At 46.2% G+C, this 16796-nt stretch overlaps 1 protein-coding gene across 9 annotated transcripts in view; it reads left to right on the forward strand.

Moving 5' to 3' along the window:
- LETM2 (leucine zipper and EF-hand containing transmembrane protein 2) overlaps positions 1 to 12386 on the forward strand; it is a 309166-nt gene extending 296780 nt beyond the window's left edge. For 7 of the 9 annotated variants that reach the window (XM_086943646.1, XM_086943640.1, XM_086943648.1 and 4 more), the window contains one exon: positions 9603 to 9735. Coding sequence is in view for 2 of the 9 variants with exons in the window: in XM_086943645.1 (XP_086799771.1) it covers positions 9603 to 9653 (51 nt within the window). In the remaining 7 variants the exon portion in view is untranslated. Of the gene's footprint in view, positions 1 to 9602 lie in introns of all 9 variants that reach the window. The other 2 variants (XM_086943645.1, XM_086943644.1) reach the window with 2 other exon arrangements.
- The last annotated feature ends 4410 nt before the right edge of the window (positions 12387 to 16796 follow it).

Genomic DNA, 16796 nt, shown 5'->3' on the forward strand with positions numbered 1-16796 from the left:
TAGGTCAGTTGTTCTTTCCGGCTCCTTCAGGAAGGATCCTGGCAACACAGCTCCACTCTTTTCTGATTTCTGTCAGAAATTCTCTTCATTTTTACAACTTTTATTCCTTACTTCGACGTTTTTCATCTGTAGAAGTAAGAAGCTGTCTTTTTTAGACCGATTTGGCCATTTTTAACATCCTAAAATGCCATCTCTTTTTGACTCTTGCCCTTCTTGTGGTAAGAAGAAAGCCAAAACAGACGCTCATGAGGTCTGTATTCTTTGTCTACCTGAGGATCATAATCCTAAGACCTGTCCTCTCTGCCAGAGCCTGTCCAGTAAAACATTAAAGGACAGGGAAAGAATTTGCCTGTATGGCCTGGCAAGTAAATCATCTAGAGGAAGGTGTCCGGTAAGGAAGGGCTCCAAGAGGTCTAGAGCACCTTCTAGAAGCAAGTCCTCGTGTCCTTCAGCTTCAGCGTCAAGCTCGCCGGTGAGAAAAGATCTTCAGTTGGGTTATTTATCTAAGAAAACACCTTCGACAGCGGGCTCGCCGTCGAGAAACGGTACACAGTCGACGTCGAAGATTCTGGATCCTCCGCCGTCGTCAACCTGGCGACGTTCGGCGTCAACGGACAAGACTCCTCCGTCGTCGTCAACCCGGCGACGATCAGCGTCGAGGAGCAGAGACCCACCGCCGTCGTCATCTGGACGACGATCGCCGTCGATGAGTGTCACCTATCCGCCGTCGTCAACTTGGCGACGATTGGCGTCGAGGAGCAAGACCCCTCCGCCGTCGTCAACTCGGCGACGATCGGCGTCGAGGGTCACTTCTGTCATCGCAGTCCCATCAGCGATCGGCGTTGAGAGCAAGGACCCCTCCGCCGTTGTCAACTCGGCGACGTTCGGCGTAGAGGATGAGGTCTCCGCCGTCGTCTCGACAGCGAGAAAAACCCCTCCGCCGTCGTCTCGCAGACCTTCGACGTCGAGATTAAACACCGCTCCACCGTCGTCTAGATGACGCTCGGCGTCAAGAGACAGAGACCCTCCGTCGTCGGCATCTCATGGCCATTTCGACGTCGAGGCAGCACTCACCTACATCTCATCAGCACCGGTCGCCGTCGTTCGACGTCGAGCAGACGACAGGAACCTAGATCGACGTCTGGAGTCTGTGCAGGTTCGACGTCGAGCGTGCTCTCGACGTCGAACCTGCATGGACTCCAGACCTCGGTGAGGTCTGGGGATGGATCGGTGGTCCTGGTGACGGAGTCAGCCTCTCGCCATTCATCCTCTCACTCTTCTAGGAGGGCTTCTTCAAGATCGGCCACTCCGGTAGCGGATGCCCATGTCTGCAAGTCTCCTTCAAGGCTAAAAGAGGCCCCTGCTGCGGTTCAGTTGTCTCCGAGATGGCAGCTGCCCTTAAGTCACTAGCAAGACACATGGACAACAAGGCGAATTCAGGAGTATGCCAGTCCGGTTCATAGATCTCCTCTTCAGAGACTGGTGGACGAAGTGGACAGAGTGAGCTCTCCCAGGCACAGGCACGAGGGGTTCCCTGTGAGAAGGCACTATAGATCGCGTTCTCCGAAGCGTGAAGAACGCGCAGTCAAATCTCGGGAAAGGAGGCGCAGTGCACACCGACGAAGTAGGAGAACACCATCTACTTCCTCGACTTCCTCTACCTGGTCCTCCAGGAGGGATTACTCCCCTATACTATCGGACAGCCCGATTTCCAGTGTCTCTCCCATAGATGAGATTAACACATACCATGAGGTTCTGTAGAGAGGTGCTCAGAAGTTCAATATTGAGATGTCTGTCCTCCAAGTCACGACAACAGTGATTTTTGAGACTCTCCATCAGAAGACTACATCTCGGCCGTTGCTCCCATTGGTTCCCGGGATCCTTGACCCTGTCATGGACACTTTTTCAACTCCCGCAACCATAAAAAACGGTGCCGGCTCGCATCTTAAAGAAATATAAGCCGTCTACCTCGGATCCGGTCTTTGTCAAGTTGGATCCTCCTGCAGACTCAGTCATCGTGGCGGCAGCAAAGAGACACATGCGGTATCAGCCACTTCCTCTGTTCCGCCAGACAAAGAGAGCAGGTTCCAGGACTCGTGGGGTCGAAGGGCCTGCACTTCTGCTGCTGCATCCCTTAAGGTCTCCAGCGCGGCCGCGTTGCTTGGACATTATGACCAAGCTCTCTGGGACTCTTTGGAGCATTTCAAAACAAAGCTCCCAAAGGAAGACCAAAAGGATTTCAGCGAAATAGTCACAGAGGGATCTTTGGTGGCTAATCAAATGATGAGCACAGCGGCAGATGGTGCAGTGCTCTCAGCGCACTTTTACGCGCATGGGTTATGTGCCAGGAGGTCGTCCTGGTTAAGATTGACAGGACTAAAGCCAAATGCACAGCAGAGAATCTTGAACCTCCCATTCTCTGGCTCTTCTCTCTTAGGCAGGCACATGAGATGAGGAGATGAGTAGGATGAAAAACGAGTTGGACACTGTCAAGGCGGTCGGGTTGGAGAAAAAGAAGGAATTTAAACGTCGCTACGAATCCAACCAGCGCAAGGGGCCTCAACAGAGGGTTCAAACCCCTCAGTGGTCCCAGAACAAGAACCAAGGGAAAACCCCGTTTCGAGGAGGAAAGTCCAACAGAGGTAGAGGTGGTCACCAACAGCAGTCCTCTACCACAGCGAGTGCGGGAGGAAAGTAATGAGCAGTGGCTTACTCCACCGCAGTTGCCCACTCCAGTGGGAGGAAGTGCTTCACAACATCTGGCAGAGTGGACCAGCATCACAAGAGATCGCTGGGTGCTGAATTTACTACGCAATGGATACGCGCTACGTTTCGGTGCGTTTCCAAAGGATATACCACCGAAAATGTCTCGTCCTCATCAGTTGAACCTGCTTCGAAAAGAGGTGAGAGCTCTTCTTCAAAAGCAGGCGATAGAAGAGGTTCCTCCCTCTCAAAGAGGAAAAGGAGTTTACTCCAGGTACTTTCTTGTCCCCAAAAAAGATCAGGAGGACAAGTTTCGACCGATCTTGGACCTTCGACTTCTGAATAAGGTCATAGTCAAGGAGAAGTTTCGCATGTCGGCCCTTCACCAAATATGTCCACATCTGCAAGTACACATTTCCATTGCAAAACATCATCGCAAGTACCTGCGGTTTGTGGTCAGCCACAAACATTATCAATACAAGGTCCTGCCTTTTGGTCTCAAGTCGGCTCCGCGAGTCTTCACCAAATGCATGGCAGTGGTGGCAGCTTTTCTTCACAAAAAAGGGCTCTTCGTCTATCCATACCTAGACGACTGGCTGTTGAAAGGTCCATCCCCGCTGCAAGTGAGACACGACTTCCAGACCTGTCTGCAACAGCTGCCCAATCTCTGCCTTCATGTCAACATGGAGAAGTCAGTGCAGCATCCCACCCAGAACATTCACTACCTCGGCTCCGTTCTGGACACAAGAGTGGGAAGAGCGTATCCTTCGGAGGAGAGACTGTCTTCAATGCGACAGAGGTGCAGAATTCTGCTCCAGGTGCAGAAGCCGACAGTCTGGCAGGTGGCATCCCTGCTAGGATCCATGGCATCCTGCATTTTTCTCATCCCCAGTGCCAGGCTGAGGATGCGTCCTTTGCAGTAGACTCTGGAGGACCAGTGGGAGTAGTCAACAGGTCGCTGGGAAGATCAGATATCTCTCTCCCGGACGGCGAGATCCTCATTCTCATGGTGGACTCAGCAGCAGAATCTGATGATGGGAGTCCCCTTTCACCAGCCACTTCCAATGCAATTGGTGGTGACAGATGCGTCTCTGCAAGGCTGGGGGGCACACATGGGGTGCCTTCAAATACAAGGATGGTGGTCGGCAAAAAAACAGTCCCACCACATCAATATGCTGGAGCTCCGAGCGGTCCATCTGGCTCTGAAAGCTTTCCTGCCAGCAATCGAGTCCGATTCAGTCCTGGTCCAGACCGACAACACGACAACCATGTTCTACCTGAACAAACAGGGTGGAACTCGGTCGCGTCCTGTCTCCCTGGAGTCACAGGCGATCTGGCACTGGCTTCTCGCCCGGAAGCTCTCAGTGGTGGCAGTGCATCTTCCATCGGAGCTAAATGTCAAAGCAGACACACTCAGCAGACACTTCGAAGATCAGCCAGACTGGGTGCTACACGACGAGGTGGTGGCGGACCGTTTCCATCGTTGGGGTCGTCCGGAAATAGACCTATTCGCAGACGACGAAAACACAAAATGCCACGCCTTCGCGTCCAGATTCCGCCGTCCAGGGCCGAGAGGGAATGCGCTTTTGATGGACTGGTAAGGGACATTTGCCTAAGCTTTTCCTCCTCTGCCCCTGATCCCGAAGGTGGTGTCCAAGCTACTCAGATCCAGTATGACCATGATCCTGATAACTCCGGACTGGCCACGGCAGTGGTGGTACCCGGACCTTCTTCATCTGCAGATACTTCCACACTGGAGACTACCTTGCAGGCCGGACCTGCTGACCAAGATGGGCGGGAGGATTCTTCATCCCGACCTTCCCTCCCTGAACTTGATAGCATGGCTACTGAGGTTCTGCAATATGGACATTTGAAACTGCCTCCTGATTGCATGCATATTTTGAAGGAAGCAAAAAGGCCCTCCACAAGAGCGTCATACGCATTTAAGTGGAAGCGTTTTTTTCTTTAATGTAGAGAACATCACCTTGATCCTACGAAGGGGCAGGAGGATGTCCTTCTCCCTTACCTTCTGTACTTATCAAGATCTGGTCTAAAGTATGCTTTTATCAGAGTGCATTTATCTGCCATTACGGCATACAGGAATTCGCCTAGTCAGCCCTCCTTTTTTCAAATGCAGGTGGTCAAGGACTTCTTGCAGGGGTTGAAGAAAGTGTTTCCCCCTGTTCGAAATGCCTTCTCCTCCGTGGGAGTTGAACCTGGTGTTATCTAAATTGATGGGCCCACCTTTTGAGCCAATTTATTGAGCTTCCTTGCAGCATTTGTCTTGGAAGGTGCGATTTTCTGGTAGCCATTACATCAGCGCGCAGAGTAAGCGAGATCCAAACACTGTGTACTAATGAGCCTTACACTGTTTTCCACCATAACAGAGTAGTTTTGAGGGCGCATCCTTCTTTTCTCCCTAAGGTGGTGTCCGATTTTCATATCAATCAGTCTATTTCCCTGTCATCTTTTTTCCCTAATCCAGTGACCCCGGCGGAGCGGTCGCTTCATTCCTTAGACCTCAAGATGTTGCTTAAGTTCTACCTAGAAAGTACCAAGGGCATAAGGAAGACAGATCAGTTATTTGTCAATTATGGCGCCATGAGAACAGGCTTCCCAGTCGCTAAGAGATCCATTTCGAGATGGATTGTTTCCTGTATCACCTTAGCTTACCAGCTTGCGAAAAGGCCCTTACCTTTGCCTCCTAAAGCACATTCCACTAGGGGTAAAGCGGCCACAGTTGCTTTCTTACATGACGTCCCAATGTCAGAGATTTGCAAAACTGCCACCTGGAAATCAATTCATACCTTTACGAGGCACTACTGCCTAGAATCTGAGTCCAGGGCTGATGCTCAAGAAGGCCAAGCCTCCTTGAGGAATCTGTTTGGATAGTTTTTGCTCTATCCTAGCTTGGTTTTTCTAAGCTTACTGATCACGTTTTCTGTGTTCTCCTTTGACCGCAGGGAGATGAGGTGAGGCTCGCTATTCTATTCTAATGCTTTTGACTATTGATGAGGATCCCCTGGAAGAGAAGGATTAGTTGCTTACCTGTAATCCTAGTTCTCTTCCAGGGGTATCCTCATCAAAGTCATAAGCAACCCTCCCGCCTCCCTGGGCAAAGGACTACTATACTTTGGAGATATTGTTAACCTCTTTGTTCCATGTTTTTTTCAGTCTCCGCAAAGAACAACTGACCTAACTGTCACCCCTGAGGCATGATGGGAAGCTACGGGTCAAGAGTGCCTTAAAGGCACAGTGTCATTTTTTTTGCTATTCAGCTACAGGTTAGATTTTCTGTCTTTTTAGACTGGGTATTTGCAATACAGCTTGGTAGCTTCCTATGCTTTCAGTGATTTATGAGAATTTCTACTGTTTGCTGAGCATTAAAACAGTTTCTAAACAAATGTTGTTGTTTTCTCCTGTTTCTAATGCATATTTTTCATGTATGGCGGAAATTCTTTACAGCAGGCTGCAATTGCTTATTTATATATATATGTGTGGGGCACATGTAATATAGTGTTTCCGGGGTCCCGCGCATGGGCGGGAATATTCTAATGCTTATGACTTTGATGAGGATACCCCTAGAAGAGAACTAGGATTACAGGTAAGTAACTAATCCATCTTGTTGCCTGTATCAAGGCTCCTAAAGGATATTCCTTTTGTACAAGTCCAAATCTTGCCTGGGCCAAAGTCTGGTCCAATAAAGAAGGGGGCTTAAGACAGCAAGATGCTTTTGTGGGCAGTATCAAAGATAATTGGAAAAGTGAGAGTGGACTAGGGGAGTTTGAGCAAGGATTTAGCCCCTTCGATGCGGGGCTAATTCCCCCACGGTACGGTGAGCGCATTGCTCTGCGGTGCTCGTGACAAAACCAGGCCGTCATGAGTCACAGTGGAGCTGTGCTCCTGATGGCCTGGTCTCGTCACGACCCCTTCCACTCATCAATTTTCCCGCACAGGCGGGGAATTAACCGCGCGTGGGCAGAGCAGCGGCGTTATGACGAGACCAGGGTGTCATGAGCACAGCTCAACTGTGACTCATGACGGCCTGGTCTTGTCATGAGCACACAAGGGGTTAAGGAACTTAAACTCTTTTTATTTCAGCGAGTTGGTATTTGAATGTCCCCGTAGCTCAGCGATATAACGGGCTGCTGTTTGCATTTTGCTTCTTAAACCTGCAGCCTGACTGATAATTTTGTGCATTTTTAAAATGCTAGCCTAGGGGTGAGGAATAATCCGGCTGCTTTTGAGAACCTGAGGCGCCCAGGAAAGGGAGCTAGCCATCCTAACCCCAAGGTCGTCAAAGATCGAGACTGATTGCAAGTGGCCAACTTGAATTTCTATGGGGTCTAAAGGTCATGAGCTTGGTCTTCTGAGAGTTGAATTCCAAACCACTTGACGCCCAAAAGTCCTAAAACTTGTTTAAGAGGAGTTGGAGCCCAGAAGGGAGTTCTTGACAGGATGAGGGTATCATCCGCGAAGAGGGGCACAGGGACCTTAGTTCCACCCAACTTTGGGACATGTGCCCTCTCCACATCAAGATGGTCAACAAACCTGTTGATGAATAAAGAAAATAAAGTTGGTGCCAGTTACTGTGACACATTTTTTGATAGTATGACTTCTTAATGTTTTACTTTTTACGCCCTGCAATAATATGTTTGGGAAAATATTTCACCTCATTAGTAGCAGTTTTACAACAAAATACAATGTAAGCAAAGAAAGGTGGCCAGTTAACCTTTGTGAATGACCTTCCTCTGTGCACTTTTAATCTCTTTGAGCTAGAAACACATTTTTTTGTTGAAATCTGCACCTTATGCACCAGATGAACGATTAAGTGGCAAATGTGGTGATTCCACAATTATGTGAAAAAGCAGCAGAATCGCACGACTCTGGTGGCTCTGGGAATCGTGTTTAAGATAAAGCAAGTGCTTTCAAGGCATATATTTAGTGATAGGTAACTGTAACTAGTACAATCATTCTTATGAGTATCCATTAAAAAGGACACTTTTCTGCCAGAACTTAACACCCTTATGCCACTTGTCATCATGAAACTTCAAGTGGCACCATTAATTAAGGCTTATACTGGGTCTCAAACAGCCCTTACATTTGATGATTAACCAATTGCACGCATTTACATTATTTTCAGGTAGCAAGCCCCTTGTTGAGAAGGTCTATATTTTTCTTTAACTCTCTGCTGCACCTTTGACTTCACAACACGATAGCCCCATCCCCTCCCCTTTCACTTTCACCCAGAGGCACCCCAAGGTCCACATTAACCATTCAGGCACGATTGTTTCTTCTTTTAACGTAAAGTATGGGAACTGATTTATTGAAATTAAAAAAAACACAGACACATTCGTCCCCATTGATCCTGCTCACTTCGACATACATAGGTCTTTTCAGGTAAGTTAAAGGGCTGCCAAAAGAGTTGCATTCAGAAGCACAGCCCTGATCATCCAGGCCACTGGGGTCTCAAAGTAATGACCCAAGAAAAAGAGAAAAGGAGCGAGATCTATGGATAATGTCAAGGACGTGGCCCATAGGAGAGGTGTTATCTGGGGGATAATTTTTCAATCTACAAATGGACAGAGACAGGTCTTTCGCAGAGAGATGACATGAGGAAGATGGCAATGTATGAGGGCTGATTTTATGAGAGGGACAGCACTACCATTAGTGTAGCAGGGGCAGTGGCACTGGGACCATGGGTGTGCAGATGAACTATACCTCAACTATGGCTGTCTTACTAGCTAAATGTGTAGTCAAGGCCATTTTCCTTGCTAGTATTGTGGCCCTGGTTGCCCCTGTTGCACAAGGAACAGATCCCAAGCATGGGGGCAGAGAGTAGGGGGGGAGCAAGATGTGGGGCTTTTCTGTCCTTTTTGTATTTACACAAAGGGGCAGATAACCTACTTTGAGCCTCAGGCTTAGGAGTAATATCTCTCTTTGGAGTGAGCAGTGGATGCAGCCTGATTCGTAGGGCTGTAGGTATTGGTGCTGCAGGTGCAATGGCACTGAGGCTAGGGGTGTGAGGGGCTAGCTAAACCCCAAATATTGCTGTTTTACTATTCTTCCTGGTTTTCTTTAGGGCCCAGTGGACTCTTACCGTTTTGGACTTGTACCAATGACTCGGGAGGTGTGAATATTGAAGCAGAGGAGACAGATTATCTTGGGTCTCAGAGAGATGCCAGAAGGGATATTGCACAAGATCGGGCCAATGTTTTTAACAAGGAACAGAGGAGACTGCCCGGTTCGCAAGGCAGCACCCATCATTAGTGGAGCAGGGGAAGTGGCACTGGATCCCAGGGGTAGGGGCCCATGCATCACAATCATGAATGTCTTATTTTCCAAAAGAATCATGCAGCCTTGCTAGCATTAGAGCTGTGGGAACCCTTGCTGCAAAAGAGGTGGGAGCTCATTTTTTTCCCGAAGGTGACAGAGGATAGTCTGGCATAGTGGTGAAAGCAGCGGTAGAGAGGCAGCCTGCTTCTCAGGGCTGCAGCTATCAGTAGTGCATCAGGTGCAGTTGCATCGAGGCCCAGAAGGAGGGGCTAACAACATCCTAATTATGTGAGTAGATGTTTTTGTTTTGTATGACACATTTTCTCTCTATAATGTTCACATTTAGTGCAGAATTTGAGCTACAGAAAAGTACCTCTGGAATAATCTCATACGCCGCGCCCTCTGCGCTCAGCCTTGCCACACCCACTGCACCATATTTTGCCAATAATGTTTGATGGAGGGCCCTACTTCACAACATTTTCGTCAGGGAGGCTCAAAACAAAAATGTTTGAAGGCCTCTGCCCTTGTGGGATAGCAGGGAAAGTAAAAAGTGTTTTAAAAAACTTTTAAATTTAATATTTCTGCTTTTGATAAATTAAAATGTTTGCTTTTTTTATTCACAGGCCAAATTAGCAGCTTCTCAGGACAGCAAGGCCAGCGCAAATGGACTTTGAAAGGAGCCTTGGAAAGAAAGCAAGGAGGCCTGTGGAGTCCGCGCAGCATCGGCAGCCTGGAGGTTTCCTGAGCCCGGGCTCGGTGCTATCAGCATGAATGGCGGCCTGTCACTCTTAACCGAGCACGGCTGGGAGGGAGCAAGGCCGACTTTCGAACGTCGAAGTCTCTGGCAGCCCTTAGCCAGTGTGTCGCCACACTCCGCCATGTAACGCTCAAACCCTTCACGTGGCCTTGTGTGCTCATTGACTGACCATTAAATAGGTAAACATCCCTGCCTGTCCGGAACTGTCCCTTTCCCGCCTGAGGTGCTATCATAACATTTCTTTTAAAAATGTGAATAGCTAATCTACCTTGTCAGAGCCCCTAACTGCACAGCTGTTACGTTTTTTTGTAATTGATACCTGCCCAGCTCTCCTACTTGACTGGGGATGGCAGAATCCCGAGTGTACTGTAATGCGGACAGGGGCGTCAATTCACAAAATGCTACGGGTAACAAAAGTGACATGACTCCCCATGTAACCACCGTGTCATCACCTATTTCAGTGCCGTGACACAAATGATGGGCCCCCTTTCCAGCAGTTTGTGAAGACTCCAGTATATTATAGATATTCATAGGTTTACTGCTGGGTGGCGGCACCTGAAGGCCGCCGCTGGGGCCTGCATTAGGCCTCTGACTGTGGTGGCCCCTTGTCTCACCCTCAACTTCTCAACAGCATCCTCTTCACTGCTGACGGCCTAAGGGCAGGGTGAGGTTTGAAAGCTACAGAAAGTAAACAAGGTTTGACAGCCGGGTTTGCTTGTTGTTTATGCTGCTATATTTGTAGATGCTCGGCCCATGGTTTGCAGGGGCATTGCCAAGTGTACTAAAGAGCAAGCCAGGAGGAGCGGATGTAGGACCTGGCTACTCCTCAAAGACATCCTTGAACTCTGGTTCATCTATGCATGGCACTATGTAACACCGCTATGCCTCCATGGGTTCTTGGTGAAAGATCCTTTGGCAATGCCCTGTCGAGCAAGAAGGGAATATATTTTTTAATCAGTTACATTTGGACGTGAAAATAACCATTTTTTTAGACCATTTGCTAAGTCCCTGACAGGGTTATGGAAACCAGTTTGTCACACAAGATGCTGATCGCAGCTCATTACATATTTGCTAACAAGTGTGTAGCGTCCCTGTGTCATAAAGGAGCACAAACCATACGTAGCACACTCCTAACAAAGATGTTAATGTTATGGCTGTATCATTGAAATAGGACTATGTTGCAAATGGTGCTAGGTGGATTGATGCACACAATCAGTCTCAGACTATCATCCAGGGTACAAGTGTTTGTTATTTAGGAGCCTATGTAGGTGTAAATGACCTGTTACACATGCAGTGGATATGTATGGTCTACAACAGCAGCGCACAAGTGTATATAAATCTTTTTCTGCAAATGTGGCCTAATACACCTGTAATGACAAGTGTGATATATTGTTGTATTTGTGATGATGGCCTTCAGCATTCGCAGTGCACAAAATATATTTACTGTGCTAGGTGAGTGTAAAAAAATTCAAGTACTTTAAAACATACACTAAAATGGGTTGCTTGTGAAAGAAGTAGACCATGAGGATATTTGTTATCATGGGCATTTTTTACCCGTTTGATAAATTCTGAATTTCTTTGGAAAAAACATTGCTTTGTTTTCTGTTGATCTTAATTGTAGTGTTCCAAAAATAGGAATTGTGCTCTGTAGGAAGCAAACAAACATAACTGAATCCAAAGATACCTTGAAGAGTATTGGTAGGTTGTTAATTATGGAACAATGAGGGTTGTAAATTGCAGCATTCTTTCCTTAAGAAACACACAACCCTACCAAAAGTCTTTTAGTTTTGATTCAATAGTGTGTGCAACCATTTGTATAGATGGCAGAAGTGGATTTTTATACAAAAGTAGAATAATTACACTTTGGGGTTGACCGACTTGAACACCATGGTGGCTCCTGTAAAGAGACTAAAAATGTGGTGCGCCTGCCAACTTTAAGGCATCCAGGCACCAACTTTTTTTTTCCAGAAACAAACTTCCAAAGGAAAAGTTTGTTTCTAACAAAAACGAATCTCCCGCAGACCCTGGGAGTTTTTCCATAGACTGTGGAGGGTCATTGTTTTTTAACTGGGCGTGATCAACAGGTTTTACTTGGCAGTGACAGACAGACAAACAGGGCATCACACTGTCCACTGGAAAGTTGGCAGGTGGTCAGATGCACTTGCTCTGACATACCCTACTCCTCTGGGCTGATAGAGTATGTTCTCCAGTGGCAGAACCTGCGGGGGCACCGCCATCAGAAAATTGATATCTTGCCCGATTCAGACTTGAGCGGGCCGCCCAAGGGTTTGACAGACAGGGTACTCTGTCACGTTTGTAACAGAGTACCACGGCCACCAAACTCTAAAGCAGGCCTATAGTTATTGCCATTTCAATACTGTACTGAAGAACCATTGTCAGTTTTTACCTGTCACAGCGTGATAAAAGGTCTACCTGTTGATGAATTGGATCAAATATGGCCGAGTACCAATTTTCTTCATTGATGACGTAATTACGAGATGATAGGTTTTCCTACTTCCCAGGAAGATAAATTGAAGCCCTTCCAGCACCTATTTGAAATCGATAATGCAGAGGCCATCAATCGTAAGCTGGACAAACCGATGGCCAGTTGTCAGGTGGGCATTCATAAAGTATGCTGCTAATTTCAAAAGAGAGATGTAATCCTCATAGTGGGCACTGCTGTTATTGTTACTAGTCATTGCAGTGCATGCACCTCTACCTCTTGTGTGTGATTGAGTATTTCACATACGTTTTAGCAACAATATCTCAACTTGATTCAGTGAGGAAGGCAAATACACAAGCATGTATAAGACATTACAAGGTAGCAAAGAAAGGAGAGACTCCCGGTATCTTTTTCGAAAAAGTGCTCATGGCATATATTGAATTCACACTTTATACAGGACAGTTATAACAGCACTGTTGGCATAAAAATGCGGCGGTAACCCAAGGGGGCTTTGTGCACTTGGTTCTCATGAAACAAAGAGTGACGGCGCGAGTGACAGGTGAGGTGGAAAACACAGCGATGGACGTAAAATGACAAGGTGAAGAGCAATATATACAAAAACAATGGTTCGTCATCAATAAATGGAAGACAGATAATTGTTTGTGAACCAAAGTTGAGAATGCGCCGTGAGTTGCGCTGTATGATCGGTCGGATCAACGATCCACTGCCACGGTCCCGGTCTCTAGATTGACTCCACGGCCCGCCAAAACCGACACCGAAGTACCCACCCCGGGACTGTGGCTGTGGATCGTTGATCCGACCCTGCCTATAACCTATCCTTGACCCCTTCAGGAAGAACACAGTGGATCGGGGCTCCGACCCTGCACCTCCGCTCACCACCGTTTTTTGGGCCCTTTTAATACACCACGAATGTGGATTCCAGATCACTCCATCCGCCTTGCTCAGCACTTCTCCACCTAAGCTGCAACAATTTACTTACATCACGTTTAAAATTGGCAACCTGGTCCTAATGATGATCCTGACTTGATAGGTTTGAAACGCCGTCGAATGATCATACAGCGCAACTCACGGCGCATTCTCAACTTTGGTTCACAAACAATTATCTGTCTTCCATTTATTGATAGCAAACCATTGTTTTTGTATATATCGCTCTTCACTTGTCACTTTGCGTCCATCGCTGTGTTTTCCACTTGTTACTCGCGCTGTCACTCTTTGTTTCATGAGCACCAAGTGCAAAAAGCCCCCTTGGGTTGCAGCCGCATTTTATGCCAACAGTGCTGTTATAACTATCCTGTATAAAGTGTGAATTCAATATATGATACTACACACGTAGAGAGGTGGAGAGGACAAAATCACAAATAGTGAAATTTTACAAACAGTGACAAACTCATATGTTTGAAAAAACTGCCCTCACTCACACACAACTGTCATCATCGGGTCTGCTGCAACGCCCTGGCGAAGCCACGTGCAGGGCGGAGCATAGGGAGGAGGAACATATAACGTAAAGAAATCACAAACACTAAACGTGACAAACAGTGTACTAACCAAGACGTGCCAGTACAAGACTGGGTACAGTGATAAGACAAAGTGCAGTCACAAAAGGTAGTTTAAAACTGGCTCATGGATACCTGATATTCCTTTATTTGTTGGTTCCAAGGTCAGGATTAAAATTCAAAAACGATGGTGGTGTTAAGGAAGGAATTTTTGGAACCTATAACACCCCTCCTAAACTGCTGGAGTCAACATATTTCGACCCGAGTATGCCCCCATTCAGTAGGTCACATTGGTCTTCGTCAGGACGTCTATCAGTCCCAGTCCCATATGAAAACTCCTTGATAATTAGTCAAGGAGATAATGCTAGATCTAATTGATCCTGTCCAAGTGGAGGAAATTCCGTCAACACGGAGTACATAAACAAGTTTATTAGCCAATTAAACTCGAAAAGGCATCGTTGGGGTGGAGTTCCAAAGAGCACAACTGCTCTGCTGGATGCCTCCGTCACCTCTCGTGCCCCTAGATCCGATGCCGCGACCTTCGCGGCATCGGATCTAGGGGCACAATTGTGTGTGAGTGAGGGTAGTTTTTTCAAACATATGAGTTTGTCACTGTTTGTAAAATTTCACTATTTGTGGTTTTGTCCTCTCCACCCCTCTACGTGTGTAGTATAGTGACTTAGGGGGTTCGGGTGGTAGAGTAGCTGTTTGACCCTCTCCGCTCTATTGTGTGAGAAAAAATTCAATATATGATGCCATGAGCACTTTTTCGAAAAAGATACCGGGAGTCTCTCCTTTCTTTGCTACCTTGTAATGTCTTGTACATGCTTGTGTATTTGCCTTCCTCACTGAATCCGGTTGAGATATTGTTGCTAAAACGTATATTTACCCAGATCTCATTCCGGTCTATAGGTTATACTCCTGTTGTTCCTTATTATGAGTATTTCACATGGCATTTCTTTGCACGAAAAGTAGTGGAAACAAATATGCATTCCTGGATCAGTAGGGACCTCTCCACAATGCATTTGGTAAGTCATGTAAAAAAAAAAAAATATATATATATATATATATATATATATATAATATATATATATAATATATATATATATATATATCTTTTAACTTGACGTTAACCATTGTACACTCCCCTGCTAAAGGATATGTAAGCTACTGGCAGCCTTGGTAATAAAATGAATGTTAGACGGGTGGGACTAGATATCAGAGAATTAGCACTTTGTGTACTACTCATCACAGATCCCAGGGTACATTATCTACTCTTCTTTTTTAAATTTCACAGGTTTCCAAAGCTGCCACTACTCTGTGTACATAGGTTGGCCAACTCCTCTGTGACCCAGCCTTTTGCTTCATTGAAGTAGGGGGCGGATAATCATCAGCAGCTGTTAAATAATACATAGAAGCACAATCTTCAGAAACACAACTAAACACACAAAACAATGTGGTGCACATAAGTATTTGTGGGCCCTTTCTCTAGCCTATTCCTACACAGTAATGGGTATCTGGTCTCCAGCTTTACCTTTTTTATTCAACTGCTCTGGTTAAAGCCCTGGACCAGTCAGTTCGCACGTGGAGAAAACATCTTCCAAGTGTAAAATACTGGCGGTTGTCTTGGAGGGCAGAATCTAGGGTGAGGTCTGGGTTGTATTCCACGGAACAGCTAATACTCACCTGGCACTACTGCAGCCAACACAAAAACTGTGATAAGTAGTAGGTATGCGGTGTTAAGGTCTACAGTTCTGCCACTGGTTGGTCTAATATGCTGTCAGTGATACCAAGCACAACAGTGTGTGAAAAAGCAATGTACAGGTGCTTCCCACACTCTGTCAACGCCGTTTTATTTCTTCCTCCTCCAGTTTCCATTTTTGTGATGAGGGCTGTTATCCTTTGAGCTTTCAAAATGTTTTCAGTCATCTAGAAGGGTGGTCTTTCTTTTTATTCTCATTTTATGACAATGTGAAGATACATTTCATTCTTTTCCACATATTTCATTGGCACATATGTGCATTGGCGTTCTGTAACTGAACTATGTAGTTCGCCCTATTCTCTACCCTATCCTATAAATACGAAAACATATTTTCAGCTGTAGAATAGTCAATTTTAATAAACTTTTTAATAGCAATCTTGTAAAGTTTAACATTGTACATACAGTTCGTATGGGCAAATAACTAAAATTTTTTAGGAGAAGTACATGGTGAAATCTTGCTAAAAATATTTTGTCGTTTTCATGTGGTGAAATTGGAAATATTTTACAGGTATTTAAGTTTATGATTTTTAGGGACAGTGTTATAAATTTCGAAAGAGGCGCTCCAAGCAGACATCAGATCTGCTTCATCACTTTCAGGCTTGTTTACCACTGGGTATCTTGCAAGGGAATGGCAATCCAGGTCTGAGCACAGGACAGACCGACCCCTGCCTGCACCACCATCATCGTGTTGTGGAGCAGAGGAACACTGCTTTCATATGCATCCCTGCCATGCCTCTCTGTGCTTGTTAACCTGGCCTTCAGTGTTGCGACTCTGCTTTTCCAAAGACACCCAGAGAGCTCCAACATGCCAAGGCCCAGCCGCCCTGAGTGCATTGTCACTGTTGTCGAATGATAAGTCCTATAGAAGAGGACATATACTGAGCACAGAGTTTTTCTAAAGCAAAACTAGGTCCCAATAGTACTTATTGCGGGGTTTCATAAATACATTTCCCATAGTTTGGAATGAGTAGATGGCGCATACCATTGGTTGCTTGCCATCACATTGTCATCACCATTTTATTGGTAACAGTTACTTTAGCTGCCTTAAAAGAAGATGGATCCTAATAGTGTATTAGGAAATGTTATCACTCAACTTTTAACTCTAAAGCATTCAAGGTTGGGGCATTTGTTTTGGTGTCCGGATTAGCAACATTCTATTGTTTGGAGTATATACTGGTTAGCAAATTGTGAGGCAATTTCTAAAGGGTACGACCAAAGCCATAAACGGGTATCCTATTTGTATTGATCCACTATGCCATGCCATGTTTACACCTGAAAGGGCAGACCCCTGAATCTACACAACTGGATAGGACCTGATTTCAGCTCCGTATAAACTTGAGT

The sequence above is a fragment of the Lissotriton vulgaris genome, chromosome 11 (assembly GCF_964263255.1).
Source record: "Lissotriton vulgaris chromosome 11, aLisVul1.2, whole genome shotgun sequence".
NCBI lineage: Eukaryota > Metazoa > Chordata > Amphibia > Caudata > Salamandridae > Lissotriton > Lissotriton vulgaris.